At 47.5% G+C, this 21,993-nt stretch overlaps 1 protein-coding gene across 1 annotated transcript in view; it reads left to right on the forward strand.

The window, feature by feature from the left end:
- The first annotated feature begins 14,354 nt into the window (after positions 1–14,354).
- Positions 14,355–21,993, forward strand: part of GLRX3 (glutaredoxin 3) — a 31,699-nt gene continuing 24,060 nt past the window's right edge. Inside the window, exons 1-2 of the mRNA XM_047073632.1 lie at positions 14,355–14,448; positions 20,471–20,579. Of these exons, the coding sequence (XP_046929588.1) occupies positions 14,360–14,448; positions 20,471–20,579 (198 nt within the window). The 5' untranslated portion in view covers positions 14,355–14,359. The remainder of the gene's footprint in view (positions 14,449–20,470; positions 20,580–21,993) is intronic.

The raw sequence follows: 21,993 nt of genomic DNA on the forward strand, positions 1-21,993 counted from the left end.
CAAGAATCCTGTTGGGTTGATTTAGAAAGAATTGTCCCTCACCCCAGATGTTTCCTTCTCGGATTTTTCACCCACTGACCTCCCCCTACCCGCATCACACTCCTAGGCTATGAATTCCCACTCTTCTTTGTGTTGGGAGTTAATCCCACTCTTCCTCTCCTACTGCAAAACCCCGTTATAATAGTCTCTATATCTGTCACAACGGACCCCCTGAATAAAGTCTGCCTTACCACTCATGTCAAGTGTCATGCATTTTTTTTCTTTAACACTATGTACAGCGATAGGTATATTTAATACATTGCGATTTAGTGTGATACGCTAGTTACCAAACAACAGTCAATTGGATACAATTACAATTATACAAAACTCTGCTACTACTTAGTTTATTTAAATTAATATCATATATTTTTCAAACTCTAAAAATAATATAAGACATCTGTTAAATGATATTTATAGTACTCATTATTTCAATATGTTAAAACAAATACATTAGTTATTAGGAAAAAAACTGGAAAATTCTCAGGACGTTGGATTCTTGCATATGACATCAAAAGCATAGTCAACAGCAACAACAAAAATGGATAAATTGGACTATATCAAAATTAAAAACTTACGTGCATCAAATAACACTATTAATACAGTGATAAGGCAACCCCAAAAACGGACTAAATATTTGTAAATCACGTCTCTGATAAGGAGTTAATACCTAGACTACATAAAGAATGTCTACAACTCAACATCAGGGAAAGAACCTGATTAAAAAATGGACAAAGAACTTGAATAGACATCTCTCCAAAGATGATTCCAAACAGCCAATAACCACATGAAACGATGCACAACATCAACTACTCATGAGGGAAATACAAATCAAATCCACATTGAGATACCACCTCACATCCATTAGGAGGTGCATTATAAGAAAACGTGTTGACCAGAATGTGGAGAAGTTAGGACCCTTGAGCGTTGCTGGGGAGACTACAAAATGGTGCAGCCCTACTAAAAACAGTATGACATTTCTTCAAAAAATTAAGAATAAAATTATGATCCACAACCCTACTTGTGGGTGTATAACACAAAATAGCTGAAAGCATGGAGCTCGAGTGCCCATGTTCATTGCACACTAGACGCAGTAGCCAAAAGATGGAAAGAACCTAAGTGTTCATAGACAGATGAATGGATAAGTAAAACGTGGTCCATCCATACAGTGGAATATCATTCTGCCTTAAGGAAAGAAATTCCGACGCCAGCTACGACATGGAACCCTGAGGGCGTCATGTGAAATGAAATAAGGCAGTCACAAAAGGATAAAGTATAATTCCAGTAACATGAAATACTGGAAAAATCAAACTCCTAGAGACAGATAGAATGGTGGTTTCCAGGGGCTGGGGAGGAGAATGGGGAGTTAGTGTTTAATGAGTATAGACTTTCACTTTGGGAAGGCGTGAAAAGTTCCAGACATGGATGGTGGTGATGGTCGCTTAATACCATTGAACTCTACACTTAAAAATGTTCAAAATGAATTACCCTGTGACCCAGCAATGGCACTACTAGGTATTTATCCAAAGGATACAAAAATGCTGATTCAAAGGGGCACATGCACCCCAGTGTTTATAGCAGTGCTATCAACAATAGTCAAAGTATGGAAAGAGCCCAAATAGGTAAAGAAGATGTGGTACGTATATACAATGGAGTATAACTTGGCAATCAAAAAGAATGAAATCTTGCCATTTGCAACAATGTGGATGGAACTAGAGTGTATTATGCTAAGCGAAATAAGTCAATCAGAGAAAGACAAACACATGATTTCACTCACATGTGGAATTTGAGAGACAAAACAGGTGAACATAGGGGAAGAGAAGGAAAAAATAAGATAAAAACAAAGAGGGAGGCAAACCATAAGAGACTCTTAAACACAGAGAACAAACTGAGGGTTGCTGGAGGGGAAGTGGGGGGGGGATGGGCTAGATGGGTGATGGGCATTAAGGAGGACACTTGTTGGGATGAGCCCTGGGTGTCATATGTAAGAGATGAATCACTGGGCTCTACTCCTGAAGCTAATACTACACGGTATGTTAATGAACTTGAATTTAAACTAAAAAAAAAGGTAAGACAGACAGAAATAAATAAATAAAATAAAATGCCAAGAAGTCTTTAATAAGAAAAAAATGTTTAACATGGTGAATTTTACGTATATTTTACCACAATAAATATTAATTATTTACCACAAATAAATGAATACATTAAATATTAAAAGAAAAGCATTTCTCTGCACACCATTTACCATCCCTCGCACACCACCTTCCAGGGAAACGGCTCTCAGGTGACCTGAGGTCCGGTTCCACCCTGCCGATGTCCAGCTCCCAAGCGAGCTGCTTTAACCTCTCACCCCCTGCCCCTCTCAGTGTAGAAGTTCGGGGTGTTAATAGCGACGTCTGCGTCAGCGCGGTCCTGTGCGTCCTCCGCGAGATACCGTCTGTACCGTGGCGAGCCTGATGTGCGGTACTCGGTCACTGTAGCTGCCCGACCATCTCTAGTCTGTCCCCATCTGAGCCCTGGACCTTTCGGAGTCCAGGCGGTTTCTGGAGGTTCAGTTGGCATATGGCTGTCAAACCTAACTAGTGATGTTCACCGGGGCAAGCATTCATTTCTAAGCCTCAGTTTCCTCATCTGTACAATAGGAATGAAATAGCCTGCTCCTGTCACCTGCCTTCCAGGAAAGAGGGAGCTTCAAAAGTAGCCTGCAGATGGCCTCGGAAACCATGTACAGCTCAGCCCGGTCAAGGGAGATCGCACGTGTGTTGTAGGGAGGGGGATGAGTGACAGTTCTGTTCAACTTTTGCAAAGCTAGGACTAGTTTTTCATGAACTTAAACACCCCCCTTTCACTCTCCAATGACTTTTTTTTTTTAATTTTTTTTTCAACTTTTTTTAATTTATTTTTGGGACAGAGAGAGACAGAGCATGAACGGGGGAGGGGCAGAGAGAGAGGGAGACACAGAATCGGAAACAGGCTCCAGGCTCTGAGCCGTCAGCCCAGAGCCTGACGCGGGCTCGAACTCACGGACCGCGAGATCGTGACCTGGCTGAAGTCGGACGCTTAACCGACTGCACCACCCAGGCGCCCCTCCAACGACTTCTTTTAAAACTTGCTACCTCTTCTTGTTGGGATGTGAAAGAGACAATACATCCACAACCTCCAGTACAGAGACTGGCACACAGTAGGTGTTTAATGAATGCCCCTTCTTTTCCTTCTTGCCCTCTTATTGAAAGAAATTCTCAGCACTTTCTTTGGGCACAAGCATAAGGATACCTTTCTTTCTTTGAAGTTCTCAGCTTTTAGACACTATCATAGTGATAAGGGTCATCATCTTTGCCTGGAAACACTTCCCCCTGTTCTGCAACAACTTGCTTCTTCTTGTTCAGATGTTGGCGGTCCCGCCCCTCCTCAGAGAGGCCAAGCTGACCCGCTGACCTAGAGCAGCCACCTACACGCACCTCAGCCGTGGCCTGACTCCAGTCCTCCAGGACACTCAGCTCAGGGGTCAGTTTTCCTTCTTGCCGACCGACGTCCCGTAGGCCCCACCGAGGGCTGGTCCCCCACTGGCTGGGACTGGGCCTGCCGTCCATCAGGCGTCGGAGCTGGAGCCGTCAGCTTCGCGTCCCTGGTGTCAGTGAAGCCACGGCAAGGGTGTCTTTGTGTTCAGATACCAGAAACAGGCTCAGAGGCCTTACCTGTGGAGCCCAGGGCTGCGGGAGGACCGGCTGGCCGACCCGAATTCCCTCGCAGCTCCGTTGGGACCTCTCACCAGTTTTGCTGCCCCATAGCCCTTCCTGCCTGTGGAGAGCCTCCCGATTAGGCTGCATGTGTTGCTGGAAACCGGGCAAGTTTGCTCACCCCAGCAAACAAGCACCAGCAACAGCTCAGGTCTGCCATTGGCCCCAAGGGCCTTCGTCTCACAGGCCGAGTTTGCAGGCGCCCTGCTGGAAAGCGCGGAACCGGCATCGGCCCTCGCGAGGTGACCGTCTGTTGTGCGCCGGCACGAGTAGTCTATTCTGCACACTCCCCTCTGTGCCGCCCCTTCTGCCCAGGAGTGGGCGGTCGAGGGCCTTCTCCTCCCTGAGAACCAGCCCGTCTCTGCCTCCCTGGGTACGGCCTCACCTAGCGGCCTGTGTCCGTCCGCCGCCTTCCCTGACCAGGAGCCCCGTGCCTGTCAGGCCTCTCTCTTCCCACCTCTCTCTTTCACCTTGGGGCTCACGGTCCAGCCAACGTCCAGCTCGCCCATGGGACTTCCCTTCCGTGGCTCTGACAGCCCTGCGGTCCTCCACAGGAGCCACCCTCTGTCTGTCATGCCGTTTGTATCTTCCCACGTGGGCCCGTCTGGACTGGCCAAGTAACCTGTGCCAGGGGACCCTGACTCCGATGTTTTCTGCATCGAGCTGGCATACGACACATGCCCTTTATTGGCGAGTTAACGTGGAACGTGTGCTGCCTACGAAAGCCTCGGCATGGTGCTTTCCTTTCCGTCGTGACGAGAAGCCAGCCGACAAGTGAGACCACCTTCAGACACAGCGCCAAGTCAGGACTGGAAGGGCAGCGCTTCACGCGCTGACGGGGAAACTGAGGCTCGCTTGCCCGCCCACTCACTCATTCCAAAACATTCCGTTGCCTGGAACACGGAAGGTTCTCTGAGTGGGAGTAGGTCTGTGGTCCATGAACTCAGGGTCCGGCCTGCCACTCTCTGGAAGCTCCGTGAGCATGTTTATCTGTGTCCCCAGCTCCCAGCGCGGGCAGGGCCCAGGGCGGGTACTCAGGGCAAGGCCAGTGAATGAATGAGTGCAGCACCGTCATCTGTGAGGCATCGGCTCCAGCCACAGCCACGGCGGCCTTCAGGAGGGTGCCCTGCCCTCTGGCCTCTGGGCTGCTAGCGGTAAGGACCTCTCTTCTCGCTGGGCTGGTGAGTGGGAACATAAGCTCTGCTATCTCTGGGCTCGCATCGTTAGCCTTCGTCTTCAGCAGCTTGTGAGGCCCTCGCCCTGCGGACAGACTGCTTCATCCCCATAGGATCCGAATCTGAGGCACACACTCTCTCTAGAAGGGAGACGATTGTTTCCCCGAGGGTCACGGTTTGTTCAATGCCATTTTAGTCCGGGCTATATTTTCCTTTATGGAAAGAGTCGGTATAAGATTCTTCTACATGCGATCTTGATAATGCTCCAGGAAGAGTTCGTTGAGGCCAAACACAGCCCAGCACGTTTCACCTTTCAAAATGCTATCTCTCCGTGGAGACGTCTCTGATCTAAGCCAGCTCCCTACATTATTTCCTGACACTGTAAGTGTACTCTTTGGGAATGACCAGCAGCAGATGATTATTTAATACTGAAAGACTTTGGGGGCGCCTGGGTGGCTCAGTTGGTTGAGCATCCGACTTCGGCTCAGGTCATGATCTCAAGGTTCTTGAGTTTGAGCCCTGCGTTGGGCTCTGTGCTGACGGCTCGGAGCCTGGAGCCTGCTTCGGATTCTGTGTCTCCCTCTCTCTCTGCCCCTCCCCACTCATGCTCTGTCTCTCTCTCTCTGTCAAGAATAAATAAACATTACAAAAAATTAAAAAAAAATACCGAAAGACTTTGTGGCCAGTACAAATTAGAGATATACATGAGATGACATAGCACACGATGTGCGCGCCCCCAACCCATCCCATAACGTCCGCGTAAACACTTGTTACGTACAGAAGGCAAGAAGGCAAGCTTTTTATGGTCCGTCGTTTTGCATTTTCTTCACAGGCGCCGTAAATAAATAAAAATATGAATAAACCACAACTGTGCTGCCTAAAATCAATAGTAGCTTTATGTTTGAATGGAGGGATTAATTGGGTCTCCTTCTGACCTCTCTCTGCTTCTAATCACTCGGTAATATTTGTCAAATGCCAGACACAGGTGTACTTTCTATGCTATGCTGTGTTTTCAACAATAGATTGAGATTTTAGCACGATGTTTTATATTTCATCCTAAATTTTTTTTATTTGCAAGTGTATGAAGTCACATTGGTTATGTTTGATAATCCATTTTTGGCATGTATTTTCATATAAATGATAGGGTGTTTGGGCCTCTTGGCTCTCACAACATAGTAAGGAGGACCCCTGCATGTGGAAATATGGCTGTGTGTGGGTTGGAAATAATAAGGATTATAAATGACTCACTAGGTATAGAAAATAAAGGAGAAGACTTATCGGGGAGAAGTAAAGAACCTTGCTCTCTTTATGCACCGCCAAAGAAGCCACCACGAAAGATATATTACTGTTTCCCTTCTTGTTATTTCTAAGGGGGGTTTTATTAACCCCTTTTTATCAATCAAAATAAATTGATTGCCAGTGAACGCAATATTTCCTGACTATATATAATTTGAAATTATAAAAGAAAAGCAAAGATGTGCAAGCTCATATACTACAGCTCAGGTAAAGAAGAGACAAACCCCCTCCAAAGAGATTGCTAAATAGTGTTAAAGATTTGTGCGGCCAGCCCTTAGAACATTCTCTCTAAGGATATGATCAGGCCTGGGGAGTCTTCGGGAATCCGGCTTCCTTCTGCCGTGTCAGTGGCCAGGTGTCCCAGAACACTGCCATTTCATATTTATGCCCCATCATAAAAGGACATATTTCTGCAGGGTAAATATAGGGACGGTCAATAAAAACTCGGTCCTGGGTGAGGAAGGATGATTCAAGCAGGGAGAAAAGTGAGTGGCCGGAAACCCACTGTGCATCATGAAGAGGGGACCAGTCACTGCTTGTGATTCAGGGACCAAAAATGCATGGAAAGCTAGAAAATTAGGATTTCATCCAAATGGCGGAAAGCATCGCTCCTGGTCCGTGCCAGGCTGGTAAGAAGGCGGGAGGGTCCAGGACGATAGGAGTAAAACACAGCAGGATGGAACGGGGGCCCAGCCGGGCTTCCCACACGGAGGGGCTTGGGCTGCTGGCTGGCGGAGACCTCACTGGACCAGGAGGCTCTTTGCCTCTCCCACCACAGGCCCTGGGGCGATCCAGCCCCACCTGCTGGGCTCGGCACCTGCCAGAGCCTTCCTGTGGGGTCTGTGGGACCCCCCCTCTCCCTCAGACCCTTCCAGGGTCCCACACATTTGCCTCTTCACATAGGAAGGAGACTCTTCCCCTCCATCTCCGACTACTCATTGAACTGAGGAAAGAAAGAATGGTTGGAAAGTCAAAAGGGAATGTCAGCATTGACATTTTTAAGTGAGATACTTCTTTTGATTACAATGAGGCGTATTTCATATGAATGAGTGAATAATAGATACTAACTTAAACGTAGGCGAATAATGGAGTTACCACCAAGTTTTGCTTTACTCTGATGGAAGGGACACATCCATGGAGGTCTAAACTTCGGCTACTTTATCATGAGAATGTGAAATAGTGACTCATTTATTTTATATACATGCTACAGAGCAACAGGACCCAGGCATCATTTAAAAATCAGTGGTTTGCCGGACACCTTGGGGGGCTTGGTCAGTGAAGCATCTGACTCTTGATTTCAGCTCAGACCATGATCTTATGGTTCATGGGTTTGAGCCCCACGTTGGGCTCTGAGCTGACAGTGTGGAGCCTGCTTAGGATTCTCTCTTTCTGCCCCTCCCCATGCTCTCTTTCTCTCTCTCTGTCAAAATAAATAAATAAACTTAAAAAAAAATCAGTGGTTTGCTCTTTTTTTCTCCTTTCTTTTTTGTTTGTTCGGTTCTGGAGGAAGGAATTTTTTTCCCTCATGTTTATTTTTGAGAGAAAGAGAGAGAGAGAGAGAGAGAGAGGCAATGCAAGTGAAAGAGGGGCAGAGACAGACACACAGAATCTGAAGCAGATTCCAGGCTCTGAGCTGTCAGCACAAAGCCCAACTCAGGACTCGAACCCACCAACCGAAAGATCGTGCATGACCTGAGCTGAAGTTGGATGCTTAACCCACTGAGCCACTCAGGTGCCCCCAGAGCAAGGAATTTGAAGGCAGCAGCTATTCTACAGGAAAACCGCCCCAACCGTGAAAACCCGAAATGAGTGAGCTAGTTTGGAGACCATCTGAACTGAGAATCCTTTCTGGATTTGAAGCAAATCCAAATTTGTTCCCAGCACCAAGAGTTAGTATTTTGCCAAATCCCTGACATTGCCCCTGAACTTCCTGGAGGGCAGCTACTGGGAACGGGCACAGAGGCTCCCGAGCCGGCTGAGTAGAGGTGCCTTGAACGTCATGCATTTTGCCCTATCCTGCCCACTGGACTCCAGCGGGGGCGCCGTGGCGCTGGGCCGACGTTCACACAGCAACTCTGGAAAAGGTTCAAGAAGACAGATTCCAGAGGATTAAAATAAAAATCCTGGCCTACCTTAGTCCTGCCCCTGTGCAGGAAGCTGTTGTGGGTGTGGCGGACTTTCGAGGAATTTAGGCAAGTGTAAGGCTACTGTGGTCGTTGATTTAACCAAAGTCGAACCAGTCAGCTTCCCGGGTTGGGATGGCCTCTGCTGTGCACCGAGAACCGATGATTGGCTGTCAGCGGTGGGTCGCTGAGCTGTGTCTCCAAGGAATGTGTGTGTTTGCAGTGTTTCCCAGACCTCTGTGCCCTGAGTCCCTTCCACAGACGGGAAGGGCCAGCTTCACTCATAGTGCCTACTGGACACTCCAGATGTCCACTCCGTGTGGCGACCTCTCCGTGCCAGAGCAGACTGTGAGAGGGCGCCAAGGTCAGCGGGACAAAGGCCCATGCATTCAAGTGAGACAACATGGATGGAGAGCCAGGGTCTGTAAGGGTCCCTGTTGAGACGTGAGCTGTTGGGGCCACACAGCCTGAAGGTGCTTCCCTGGTTAAAACTTCTCAGCTCTGTTAAAGATTTTTTTTAATGTTTATTTTGAGAGAGAGAGAGAGAGAGAGATAGAGAGCGAGCACAAGTGGGGGAGGGACAGAGAGAGAGGAAGACGCAGAATCTGAGGCAGGCTCCAGGCTCTGAGCCGTCAGCACAGAGCCCGATGCGGGGCTCAAACTCGTGAACTGTGAGGTTGTGACCTGAGCTGAAGCCGGACGCTCAACCGACGGAGCCACCCGGGCGCCCCTAAAACTTCTCAGCTCTCTTAAGAATGACTTCTGATTGACAAGGGATCTGGTTTGTGACACCAAGTCAAGTTCATCTGTGTCCTTAGTTCCTCAAAACCGACGCAGGAATTATAACCAGGAGCAGAGAATTAGCACCAAAAGGACTTAGAGAAGACAGAGTCACACATGGGTGCGCACACAATACGGTCTCCCTGTGAAAGGTTGATGCAAGACAACGAGCAGCTGCATAGAAACACACACAGCGATCACAAACACTCGTGGCCAACCAAGTGTCCCGTATCTGCAATGATCACACCCCGGGACCTGGACCTTCAGGTAAACAAACACGCATGTGCACGTGTAGTGACAACGTGCGGAGTTGTCCTCACCACCACCCTTCCCCCAGCCCCATACTGACATGCCTTCACAGCACAGTTCAGACCTGGTAAATGTCACAGGATGTCAAGTGCTGAGAAGGGCAGGAGAAGGTACTAGAAGTTGGCAGGTTGGGGAAAAAAGTACCCATTTGGTGGATCAGCAGAGCCTCTACAGACTCAGAATCAGTATTTGAGGCCAATCTGAATTCTGGCCTCTCTAGGTTGAATAAAGAAACCACTCAACAAAGGATGCTCCTTCCCCAGCCTGAGGAGGTGGCTAATGCCACCTACTGCCCGGAGACTGGTTCTGCAGCCGGTTCCGGCCACCCCGTCTGGTCCTCGGTGGAAGAGAGATTAGAATTTATGCCAGGGATGGAAAACAGGCTGTCACCTCTCAGGACGGTGATACATTGCAGGGAATTAAAAATTAATTTAAAAATTATCTGGCTAAAGTGTTTTTGGAGATCGCAATAAATTGGATTAAGATTCGTGGACTACATTTCTTATAAATACATTTCTTCTGCAGGGCGCCTTATGAGGTACGTTCATATTTTTTTCGTGGGTAGCAACCCCAAAAGCTTCATCCCAATTCTAGATTAGGTTATTGGGTACATGCTTACCTGCATAGTCGTATCTTAGGAGAAACTGGATTGCTGTGGAACCATCAGATAACACACATTTCTGAAAAGAAATGGAATGTATTTTTATTGGCACAGCCAAGATGAAGTATGTCTTGAAATCTGTTTTACAAATAAACTTGCACATAAATTGTCCATTCACTGCTTTGAAATCTTTTTTCACGTTTGAGGAGCTGTCAGAGGTCCCTAATAAACATGAGTCTTATTTAGTTTACTGGATATGTAATTCTTCTTTTCTTTGAAAATAATTATTTTTCAAGCAAGTGCAGCAAAAATACAACCAATAAAAATCTAGCTATGACAGCATAAACAACCTTTATAGCCAGCATATACATAGAGTTCTTCCAATAAAAGCAGTTTCTAGTAGGGAAAGGAACACAGAAAATTGGCCGACTGGTCGGAGATCAAGGTCTGGGCTCCTAAGGGTCGACAGCCTGTTTCCACTTCTCCATTGGGATAATCCCTGGTTATCGGGGACAGTTGGGGCATCCCAACTGCTGGTATATTTCAACGTGGTTTGTGAGACACCTGCCCCAGGACCCATTCTTGGGGCCACCAAAGCTGAGGGACGGTGGGGTGAAGGTCCCCAGAGGGCTCTGGAGGGCAGGATGCAGACCCTCTACATTTTGCATCCGGCCCTGCGGCCTCTCAGGAGGGTGGTGTCAGGATGCCAAGGTGAGTGGGCAGGGCTGGGGCAGGGGGATTAGGGTCCATTTAGCAGAATCTGGTCCAAGGATTCTACTCTGGATTTTGGTCACCACCAACTCCGACTAGTCAGGGCTCCCTTCCAGGTGTGTTGTTTGGGCCCTTCCCAGCTCTGCGTCCTGGGGTGGTCTCACTGTGCCCTGATCATGATCCTTGGCCACCAGCACGTGTGGACAGAGCATGAACCCTGCAGCTGAAGGCTCCTGGGCGTCCCCAGCCAGGTGCAGACTCTTCCCGGGAAGCTCCGTGTTAGCAAGTTCTCAGCAGACATGCGGGTGCTCATTTATGCTTTTTATAGTAGCTCCAGAAGATGTTATCGCAGCTTGAGAACAGAAATTAAAATATGTATCCTTCAGGTGCAAATCTACTGTACTTACAGTTTTACTGTTTCTCTGCAGGGGGGCTCCATTAATCTTGTAACAGTGAAATTCCTAAGGAAATTAATTCCCTCCAGTTGGGGTTATTCTCAACTGGTCTTCGGGGGCGGAGTAATTGGAATTTAAGAGTCTCTCTTAAAAGAAAGGAAACATTGGCCATTTTACTTGAATAACAACACTTTTTAATGCCATGCCTTGCCCATTAAAAACGCTGGTTCGTTCTCTCCCCGCCCTCCCCCCACCCCAGGACTCCTGTGTCTCTCAGATCCTTGGGGTGAGGTTTACAGAAACCCCCTCCAGGTGGGGACTTAATTCCAAGTCCTCACCTAGAGTGACCAGGCATTCCTGTCAGCCATGACTTATTTGTGTCTGCCTAGCTCCTCAGCACCGTGCCCTGCCAGGGAGTAGGTGACACTTGGCCCCAGGAAGGAATGATGTGTCATTAAAAATGCAGGGCGAAAATATTTCCTTGCCTATTTAGGACCAGTTAATGTTGGCTGTCGTTACCTGGAAAAATAACGACCCCTCAGTCTCTCTCTCACACTCACCCCTCTTTAAAATGGGGTCCATTCACAGATGCAGGGTGTGGGGGCTGCTTTGCTGCCAGGAAGGCCTCCCGCAGCTCTGTCTGGAGCTTTGGTTCTCCCAGGCCAAGACTTCACAATGCGGGGTCCCGGCCTCCAGATCCTTGTGCTGCGGGTCCCTGAGACGCAGCACAGCACCCGTGGAGAAACCTAACTGTCCTGTCCTTTTCAGGGCTGGGCCGCTGTCCCAGGAGAGCTGAGCTGTGCCTGGTTCCTGACTGAGCAGGGTCTGGGAGCCCGGGAGAGGCCCCTGCTCAGGAGACACTTAAGGTGAAATGTCACTGGCTTCCCTAAGGGGGCGCCGGGAGGGAATAGAACACGGCTAAATGATGCTTCTGTATGGGGTCAGCAGAAGGTCAGTGCCTGGGATGAACACACATCGGTACATAGGCCGAAAACAGCCCCAGTATATTGCTTTCCTGTGTTTTTAAGCTCTTTCACACTAACGGGCTGGAGGGAAAGCCAAGTCCAGAGTATTCTGTAACGGGCCAAACCAGTTTACTAGGATGATGAGCTTTTCCCTTTGGGTGCAACAAGCTTAGAGATGACAGCGTACTCACATGGAAGGGATGGGGTGCAGTGGGGTACACGAGACGGGCAGGAGGTGTAAAGAGAAGGCCTAGTGTGATCTTGGTGTTGGTCCTTCCCTGCCGCGGGTCCGGGTGTTTCCTTAGCTATGAAGTATAGGTAGGTGGTGATGTTTTCACCTCAGCAGCCGGAGGAGCATTGAGTGCTAAATACAGACTCTTTTGTGAGGGCTTCGGAAGGCTGACAAGCACTTTATACATGTATATATGCTTATGTACCTGTAACTCAGATGCAACAGCCTCCCACATGTGGCTTGGGCTCAGGGCTGAGGGGAGTGGTCTTTTGTTGCCAAAGTCAGAGCATTTTATTTTTTTATTTGAGAGAGAGAGAGAGAGAGAGAGAGAGAGAGAGAGCGAGCCAGCAGGGGAGAGAGACAGAGAATCCCAAGCAGGCTCCACACTCAACACGGAGTCCAACTCTGGGCTCAATCCCACGACCCTGGGATCACGACCTGAGTCAAAATCAAGAGTTGGACGCTCAACCAACTGAGCCACCCAGGTGCCCCCAAAGTCAGAGCATTTTAAAGCTCAGAGGTCAGCTGCTAACCATTATGCCTGTGTCTGATGTCTATCACTCACTATGTCGATGGTGATAGCGGCAGAAAGAGCATGAGTGACAAGTGGTAATGTAATCTGGGAGTTTTCCTTTTTTTTTTTGTAAGTAGAGAGCATGTTCTGTAGCTGGTGTGTGCTACTATCAGCAAATTCCATTTAGAGGGGAAATCAGGATTTTTAAAACAGCCACATTCAGAAGGGGTGATTACTACTGCTTTTTGAAAAAGAATCACTATTGCACATTTCCCTTGTGCATTACAATTTCATTATTTTTAAAATTACAAAGACAGTCCATGTTCTTTGAAAAAATGCAAATGACACTAAGAAGTACATTATGTAAAAAATGAAGGTCTTCCCTTTCACTCTGCTCTTTTGCAGGGGCAAGCTCTCCTAACACTTTGGGGCACATCCTTCTGAAGAACTTTTTCTATGCTGTGTTCAGCTATAGGTAGTTATGTCATTTAATTTCTTATATTCCTGTTTAATATGGCCATCAGAGTGGGGTACCTGGGTGGCTCAGTCAGATAAGTGTTGGATTCTGGATTTTGGCTCAGGTCATGAGCTTATGGTTTGTGGGTTCGAGCCCTGCGTCCAGCTCTGCGTTGACAGCATGGAGCCTGCTTGGTGTTCTCTGTCTCTCTCTCTCTCTCTCTCTCAAAAATAAACATAAAAAAACTTTTTAAAAATGGCCATGGGAGTATACACCCTGTTTTGCAACATGGGGTTCCCCTCCTTCTATTGCATTTTTGCATAGTAATCTCTAGGTTTTATTTAAAAAACTTTTTTTCATTGTAAAATAATTTTGTGCCACATGCAGTTCTAAGAAATAATACAGAGAGATCCTGTGTACCTTCTCCCCCAAAGAGGACATCTTGCAAAAAACCATAGTACAAAACCACAACCGGGATGTCCATGATCACACAATCCGCCCCTTTTCTTCAGATTCCCCAGTTTTACTGGAATTCATTTGTGTGTGTATTTTGTCCTATGCAATTTTATGTTTAGGTTTGCATGTGTAACTACAGTCAGGATACAAAACAGTTCCTCATGGCTCTCATTGCATTTTAAATAATGTAATTTTCCATTTTCAGTAACATCTATCCCATTCCATCTGCACCTTTTAGTTAATTTCATTTTAGATTAAAATGCTATCCTGTGGGACGTCCAGACCTGACTTCACCTGCAGTCACGCACACACCCTCCTCCCGGCTGCTGTAGAACTGTCTGGAAGGTGCGGAGCCTCCGGGACCGGGTGCCCAGCGAGGCGGGCGTCCGCGATGCCAGGAGCACGCGGGTCAGGCGAGCGGGCGCTCCCCCGGAAGCTCCGCCCCCGGTTCCGTGCTCGCCCCAGGCGCAGGCCCGCGGCGGCCCGGGGGCGGGGCTTCCGCGCGCAGTCGCCCGGAGGCCCCGCCCCCGCCGACCGCCCGCGCTCGATTGCTCTTGTCTGGCGGCTGCAGCATGGCGGCGGGGGCGGCCGAGGCGGCGGCGGCTGTGGTGGAGGTCGGTTCAACCCGGCAGTTTGAGGAGCTGCTGCGCCTCACAGCCAAGTAAGCGGGGCGGCGGGCGGCGGGGCTGAGGGGACGCACGCGGGGGGCGGCCTCCCGGGCGGCGGCCGGCGGCCCCCGGATCCCGAGCCTGGTCTCCGGGCCCGATCCCCGGCTCGGCCCGGACGCCCGGCCTGGCGGCCGCGGGGCGCGGCGGCGCGGCGAGTCGGCCCCGGGGCCGGGGGAGGGGCGCGGAGACCCCGCGGCCGCGTTGCCAGCAGCGGGCGGTTAAGGAGGGCCTAGCGGGTTAGGTGACTCTGCCTCCCTGGAGCCGAGCGGTCGAGACGTGTGCATACTCGGGTAGTGCTCGCGTGTTCCAGCTCACCTGCAGCCGCAGACGGGGATTTCCTGTTTGGGGAGCTGGCCGAGCCGGGGTCTTTGCTGCTTTGGCACACGCGCTCCTGGCCCTGGGGACGGCTCCAGAAGGGGACCCGCGGGGCTGCGCGGGATTAGGGGACACCGAACTGGGTGGGCGCGTACGAGCCAGGGCTTCCGGGGCCGCCCCGCGGCGCTCCTGCCGCCTCCCCCCGTGAGCCCTCCGGGGCCTGGGGGTTCTCTGAGCTTCGTACCGCTCTACTGCCGCCGGGTACGGTGGGGGCTCCAGGGCCGGATGGCCGGGGAGCCAGTCCCCAGCCCCGCCACTACCTAGCCTTGTGACCCTTGGGCAGGCTTCATTACCGGGCCTCAGTTTCCTCGACGGTGAGATGGATTCTTAGAGTAGCGGCTCCCTAGGGTTGTGGTGGGTGAAGGAGGAGGTGCGTGTACCCCGCGACCTCGCCTGGCGCGCGGGATAGTCAAGCCCGGAGTATTTTCAGTATGGAACAGAGTAGTTGCATGGCGGTCCCAGGCAGTAAGTGCCTGTGGACCCAATTCCGTGGGATTAACCCCACCCCCACCCCCACCCCCGGATTTGATTTAGGGGCAGGTAGTGCGCTGCTTGGGAGAGCAAGTGAGACGGGGGAGTTAGGTGCCTGTGTTGGAAATGGAGCAGGGTGAGAATTCCTGCCTGAACTTGTGGCTGGTCATGGGCTGGGGACGTGGCGGAGTCAAAGGTATTGACCAGAACAGCTCTTTTGACTTTCGAGGCTTGCTTGGAAAATTGTTTGGGGTGGGGAGGAAGGAGAGAAATGACCAATACTCCTTGATGAAAGGTGGGTTCTGACTCATCCCGCGCTTGCGTTCAGATTACCGAGGACAGCCAAGGTGGACGCTTCCTGAAAGGACCAGGGCCTGCGCGGGCCTGCCCTCTGGACGTGTTTGAACTTACTATCACCTGAAAGACTGTTTTGCTCTGTGTGTTGCACAGTTTGGTTTTTAGGTTTCATTTTTTATTCATAAAAATCCTTAAAATAACTCAGTCCGTACCGTACCACGTATTCTTGCCGCTGGCCCGCACTTAAAGTGATCCAGGAGACAAGACACCTTTTCCATAGCGATTAAACAGGCACCTGGGCAATGATGCATGGCATCCAGGAAGGGAATAAATCTGCCGGTTTCGGTGAAAATGGAAGCATTTACGTTATTAAGTAGGGGCGCCTGGGTGGCTCAGTTGGGCCTCAGACACTTGATCTCCTCCCAGGTCTTGATCTCGGGGCTGTGGGTTTGGGCCCGCGTTGGGCTCCGCGCTGGGCGTGAAGCCTACTTAAAAAAAAATTAAATAGTACTTGGCATTGTAGTCATTTAAAAATCTGCTTTGTAAACATCACTTCTCAATTTTAAAATTTTACGTGAATTGAACTTTTTGCTTGCGTCGTGTCAGGTGTTTGTAGATCACTGACACCTCAGCTGGTCTGTGCTGGGCGGAATGTTAATACCCATCTGCAGAATAATTGAGATTTTGCCCGTGTGTAAAATACTTACGAGTCGAGTATAGGCGGTATTTAATAAAGTGTAGCTGGTGTTATCTGCAGATGAGGAACTGCAGGAGCAGAACACCTAACGAGAGAGAAACTGCTATTTATCGAGCACCATTTATCTTGCTGATGAAGAACCAAGGTGTCTGTTACGTTGTCCAAAGTCACGTTAGTTGGGATTTGAACCTGGTCCTCAATGGCACACCATGCACACTGGATTACAGAGTACTCTTACCTATAACCTAAGAGAGGGCGGAGTATGTTTGTTTCAGGTTTATATCCTCATGCTACCAGACCCGGCGTACTTAATTAGAAAGCTGAGCATCTAAATATGAGAATATTGTGGGTAATGTAAAATAACTATTGATACTATCATACTTCTGCGTTTTCAAAACGTTTTCATATTTTTGTTTGATCTTCCCAACATTCCAGGGTATTAGTTATTGCTATTTTATAATTGGGAAGATTCCATGATTAAGACCTAAATTACTCTTCAAAGCCATGTTAGTGATAATGGAATTTAAGTTGTGTAGGTGTACTTTTTTCGTTTTTTTAATTCTTAGAGTATAATTGACACAGTATATTAGTTTCAGGTGCATTATTTATTTATTTTTGCATAGATGAGTTCATACTATTATAAAGTTTGTTAACATTTTAATTAAGTTATTTTTTAGTGTTTATTTGGGGGGGGAGAGAGAGACAGACAGACAGACACAGCATGGGTGGGGGAGGGGGGAGAGAGGGAGACACAGAATCCGAAGCGGGTTCCAGGCTCTCAGCTGTCAGCACAGAGCCCTATGTGAAGCTCCAACTGGAGCCATGACATGATGACCTGAGCCGAAGTTGGACGCTTAACCAACTGAGCACCCAGGCGCCCCTTAATTTTTAAAAATACAATCATATTGTGAGCAATTTTCCATGTCGTAAAAATTCCTTGAAAAATGATTCTTAATGTCTTGATAGTATTTTATTGTTTGACCATTAAAAAACCTATAGTATTGTTGAAGAATTGATTTTTCTAGTTATTTTCTATAAGATAATGGAAAAGTACTCATATACATAAATCTTTGTCTCTTTAATTACCTCCTTAGGATAGATACTTGACCGTGTGTAGGAAATTTCTGAAAGGTTGCAGTTTAATTTTTACCAGCAGGATATGGAAATGCTTGGCTCTCTCCATCTTTTTGGTCGTGGAATATTATTTAAAAAATCCTTTTCAATTTAGTAGAAAATGATATCCCAGTTTTTTAAAAATGAGGTATTAACATACACACCATGTAAAATGCACAGATCTTAATAGTTAGGTATGATGAATTTTTGTAGTTGTACGTACACAAGTAATCACCATTCACAACAGTATCGAGCCCCAGAACGTTCTTTAGCTCCTTTCCAGTAATCCCCACCGCTGATCCACTTTCTGTCAGTGTAGATTAGTTCTGCCTGTTCTTGGTACTTTATGTAAATGGAGTCTACAGCTGCTGATTTTTTATGTCTGGGTTGTTTTGCCCAGCATGCTTCGAGATGCATGTTGTCGCATGGATCTGTCATTAGTTCCTTCTTACTGCTGAGGAGTATTTTATTATATGAATAGACAACAGTTTCTCCAATTTGTAGACATTTGGGTCATTTCCGGTTTTTGGCTATTGTGTCTGAGGCTGTTGTGAACATTCGTGTGCAGGTCCTTTTGTGGGCCTCTTTTCTTTCTCCCCGTCCCCTTAGGCTTTGGAGCCTCCCCAGCATCCTCTGCAGAGGCTCATTCAGAGGTTTTTGAGGGGCAGGTAGATCACTTATGGCCTGCGTCACACTGGCCAGAGCTCAGTTCTGGGGCCCCAGACAGCTGCAAGTGTAGTCAGGCTGTACGCCCAGGAGGAGAAGGAAACCACACTTGGTGAAACACAGCATAGTCTCTGCCATAGACCCTGAGGCCCACCTACCCACACGTTGGAGCTTCTGAGTTCTGCTGGACACGAGCGATAACCTATTGATTAGGGACCCACAGTATGTCCTTTCCAGCCTTAGGTGGGTCTTTCTTGAGAACATGCTGCTTTCCTCTTGTGTGCCCCCGGGCAGCTCTCCCTTCTGCCTCAGTGCTGTCTGGGACTCAGACCTCCATCTTCCTTTGTTTCAGCAAATGACACGCTTCCTACCTGGGAAAACAGCATCTCCCCAACTCTCCTTCTACTCTCCCCTCCCCCAACATCTAACATTTATTCGTAGCTTTACCCATTCTGGATTGCTTCACTCCTGACCTGGAGCAGACTGCCCCTTATCTCAAGATGAATTCTTCTCTGCTCTTAGGTTCCCCTCCCCTGCCGCCCCGAGACTTTGCATCCTTAGAAGGCTCTTTTGCCTTCAACCTTTTCCTCTCCACTTGCACTACCCCCTCACAAGATAAACGTGAAGAGTTTCTTGTATTAAAAAAAACAGGGGCGCCTGGGTGGCTCAGTCAGTTAAGCGTCCAGTTTAGGCTCAGGTCATGATCTCACAGTTTGTGGGTTTGAGCCCTGCCTCCGGCTCTGCACTGACAGTGTGGAGCCTGCTTGGGATTCTCTATTCACGCTCTCTGCCCCTCCCCCGCTCACATTTTTTCTCTCTCTCGTAATAAATAAATAAACTAAAAAAAAAAAAAAAAAGCCAATCCCTTGAGCCTGTCTTTGCCTCCGCCTGGGACTCCCCCTGTTTACAGACAGATCTCTTATAAAAGTGTAGATTTCTAGCAACCTGCTTCCTCCTCTTAGGTTCAGTCCCCCGCGTGCTGCAGTCCGACTTGTGCTTCTGCCGTCCAGCGTTGCTGGTGCCCTGCCACCTGCATCAGATGGTTGTCATTCCTTTCTCCTCCTTCTCTTGACTTCTGTGAGGCCCTTTAACCTTTGAGGGGCACAACAGAATCGAGCCCCAGAATGTTCCATTTAGGCTCCATTTTCTGGTCTACTGCCGGGTTCCTTTTCCTTTGTCTGTCCCAACTCCTGTTGATGAGTCCAGAGGCTCTGACCTCTGTGTTTTTGGAGAGCTTGGTGCCATCTCTGTTTCTTGATTCCCAAGTCTGTCTGCAGATGAAGCACAGACTTCTTTCCTGAGTTTGAGACCATCACTAGCAGCCCACCAGGTTTCCTCTCCTCTCAGGTTAGCGGCTAGTATATGTGACCCATGCCTGCTGCCACCGCTGGTCATCCATCAGTCACTGAAACTTGGGAGTTGCTCTAGCCCATGCTTCTAAGGTCACCAACCAAATCCTGCCCCTCCTACCTCTGAAATCCCTTTCCTTCTGTTCTCTGACGCTGGATGGGAGGCTCACTCTTCTCTCAGCCGTACTGTTTCACTGGTTTTACAGGTTGCCACTCCTTTGCTTACCCACAGGTTAGTTGCCCTTACTTCCTTTCTCTATGTAACATTTTTTTAAAAATTGTGTTTTTTTTCCTGCTTTTTCACATTTTTTCTGATTGGGGGTGGTTATATTTGAACTTAGAATTCTGTGGAAGGGTGTTTAAGTTCAGTATGAGGATAGATCTTTGCCAAGACAATTTTGTATGAAAATGGTTGATAAATATACACTGAGATGCCTAAGAACTTAGTCAACAATTTATTAATCCACTGTCCTGTCTGTTCATACTATCAATTTTTAGAAAATCTTTTGTAGTATAATGTAAAAAAAGGATGTCATTATAAAAAATAGTTTTTTTTTTCCCCTTGTTTTCTGCCTGCGTGCCTTCATTTTCAACATTTTATTCCTGTTCCTGTGGTCACAACTATACCTCTGCCTCCACAGTACTGTGCTTAGAAAGTGAATCCTAGAATTTGTAGTGACCATCTATCTGCAGTCCCTTTTCAGAGACATCGTGCAGACATCTAGTTTCCGCCTTTCCTAAGGATCTGAGAACATAATTGATTTATAGGACTGTGAGTTGAGATGGATGAATATTTAGAATCACTTCATATGAAGTAAGTCTTCACTCAAGAGATACCATTGACTTGAAAGTTCATCCGAAAGATTATCAAGACCTTGCAAGCCTTCCATTTCAGTCTTTGTTTAATACAACAAAATGGTAGCAGTACAAAAGCAATTCAGGCAGTTCTTGTACAGGATTTTTGGTAATAGAATTGAATATATATACATATCTCCTTATTTTTAAAGACACTATAGCTTTAAAACATTGCTTTTTGTTGATTTCTAGGTCCCTCCTCGTGGTCCATTTTTGGGCGCCATGGGCTCCGCAGTGTGCTCAGATGAACGACGTGATGGCAGAGTTGGCCAAAGAGCACCCTCAAGTTTCATTTGTGAAGGTATTGTATTTCCAGTGTCGCATCTTTTGTGAGCTTAATTCTGACTTATGATGCAGACTGCATTTTACTAACGTAAGGGAGGAGGGGTGTGGGATGCTACATTTATAGTTGGTGCATGTGTTATTTTTGCGGTAGATTATTCTTAAAAATCTTAAAATTGCTTTGCATTTCTCAAGTACTGAGTAGTGTAACAATCACCATACTTTCCCTGACACATGCTTGGTAGATTGCAGGATGGGCAGCGGGGATGTTTGTGAACAGAAGCAGACTAGATCATTCAGTGTGGGCCATTGTGGTTTTAGTACGGTAAAAATACTAACAGAGCTTGCTTCATTGAAGAGCAAGGTGTGATATGCCAAGTGATTGGAGAAAGGGTGTGTGAGGCGGCTGGGAACCCGGGGAACGGAAAGAAGCTGCTATCTGGGATCTGGGGTCAGGTAAATGCAGACCCATAGGAGAAACCGAAAGCTTTGCTGACCTGTTTAGGAAGCAGAGAAGGAAGGAATCTGGTGTCTCTCTGGCTTGCCTTGTTTTCACCCAGCTTTGCATGCTCTAGTTCCTAGTTTGTGTCTTGGGTGGGCACGTACTAGGAAGTGATAGTTGAGGCTGTGGATTAGCTACTTGGTTTAGCACATTTAATGCTGTCATTCAGGACTTAGTACTGGTTGAAACAACAAAGCCACAGTAGAGAAGCCGAGAATCTTAGAAGTGAAACCCTGGTTTCAGAAACTTGAATCCTTCAGATTTAAAGAAACAAGAAAGACCAAAGCCTTATTTTATAAAACCAGAATTTGTGAGTTCAGAGGACATGTTTAGCAAATATACATACCCACATGTGGGGTTAAAAGTGACATCTCTATTTTCCGCTTTGTGTATCAACTGAAAACAGAATTCTGAAGGCTAATTCATCCGTGTAACAGGAGATAAAACTTTCAGGCAGTTTCTGTACAGATAAGTGTGCTTTGGATGGTGTTGCAGTTAGATGTCTCAAAATCACAACCCCTGCACCTTCCCCCCCCCCCCCCACTCTGCTGTCCTGCCCTATAAAGAAGGGGCTGCCTGTGTTAATTTTGCATGAATCCTTTCAGTGTTTTCTTTTCTTTTCTTTTTTTTTTAATGAAGATAGAGCAAATATAGAAGTAATAGCTAGCTTTTTAAAATTTAAGGACTTATTTAAAATTCCAATGAAATGTGTAAATGTAACCTTAGAATGTAACCCTAAAATGTCCAGTATAAATAATGGAAGGAGACATTAAAACTGCATGTTTGGTCAGTGATAAAAGATAATGATTACAAGTGGAATGAATGATTAAACATTTCAATCATAAGATTAATCAAGATGATGGTAATTGTTGCAAGTCTGCTTTTATGTGTATAATGTTACAGGTTTAGGTGACACATTGTTCTGAGCTGC

Source organism: Lynx rufus, unplaced genomic scaffold, assembly GCF_022079265.1.
Source record: "Lynx rufus isolate CCGP_SWC_20201006 ecotype Redwood Valley unplaced genomic scaffold, mLynRuf1.p SCAF_11, whole genome shotgun sequence".
Taxonomy (NCBI): domain Eukaryota; kingdom Metazoa; phylum Chordata; class Mammalia; order Carnivora; family Felidae; genus Lynx; species Lynx rufus.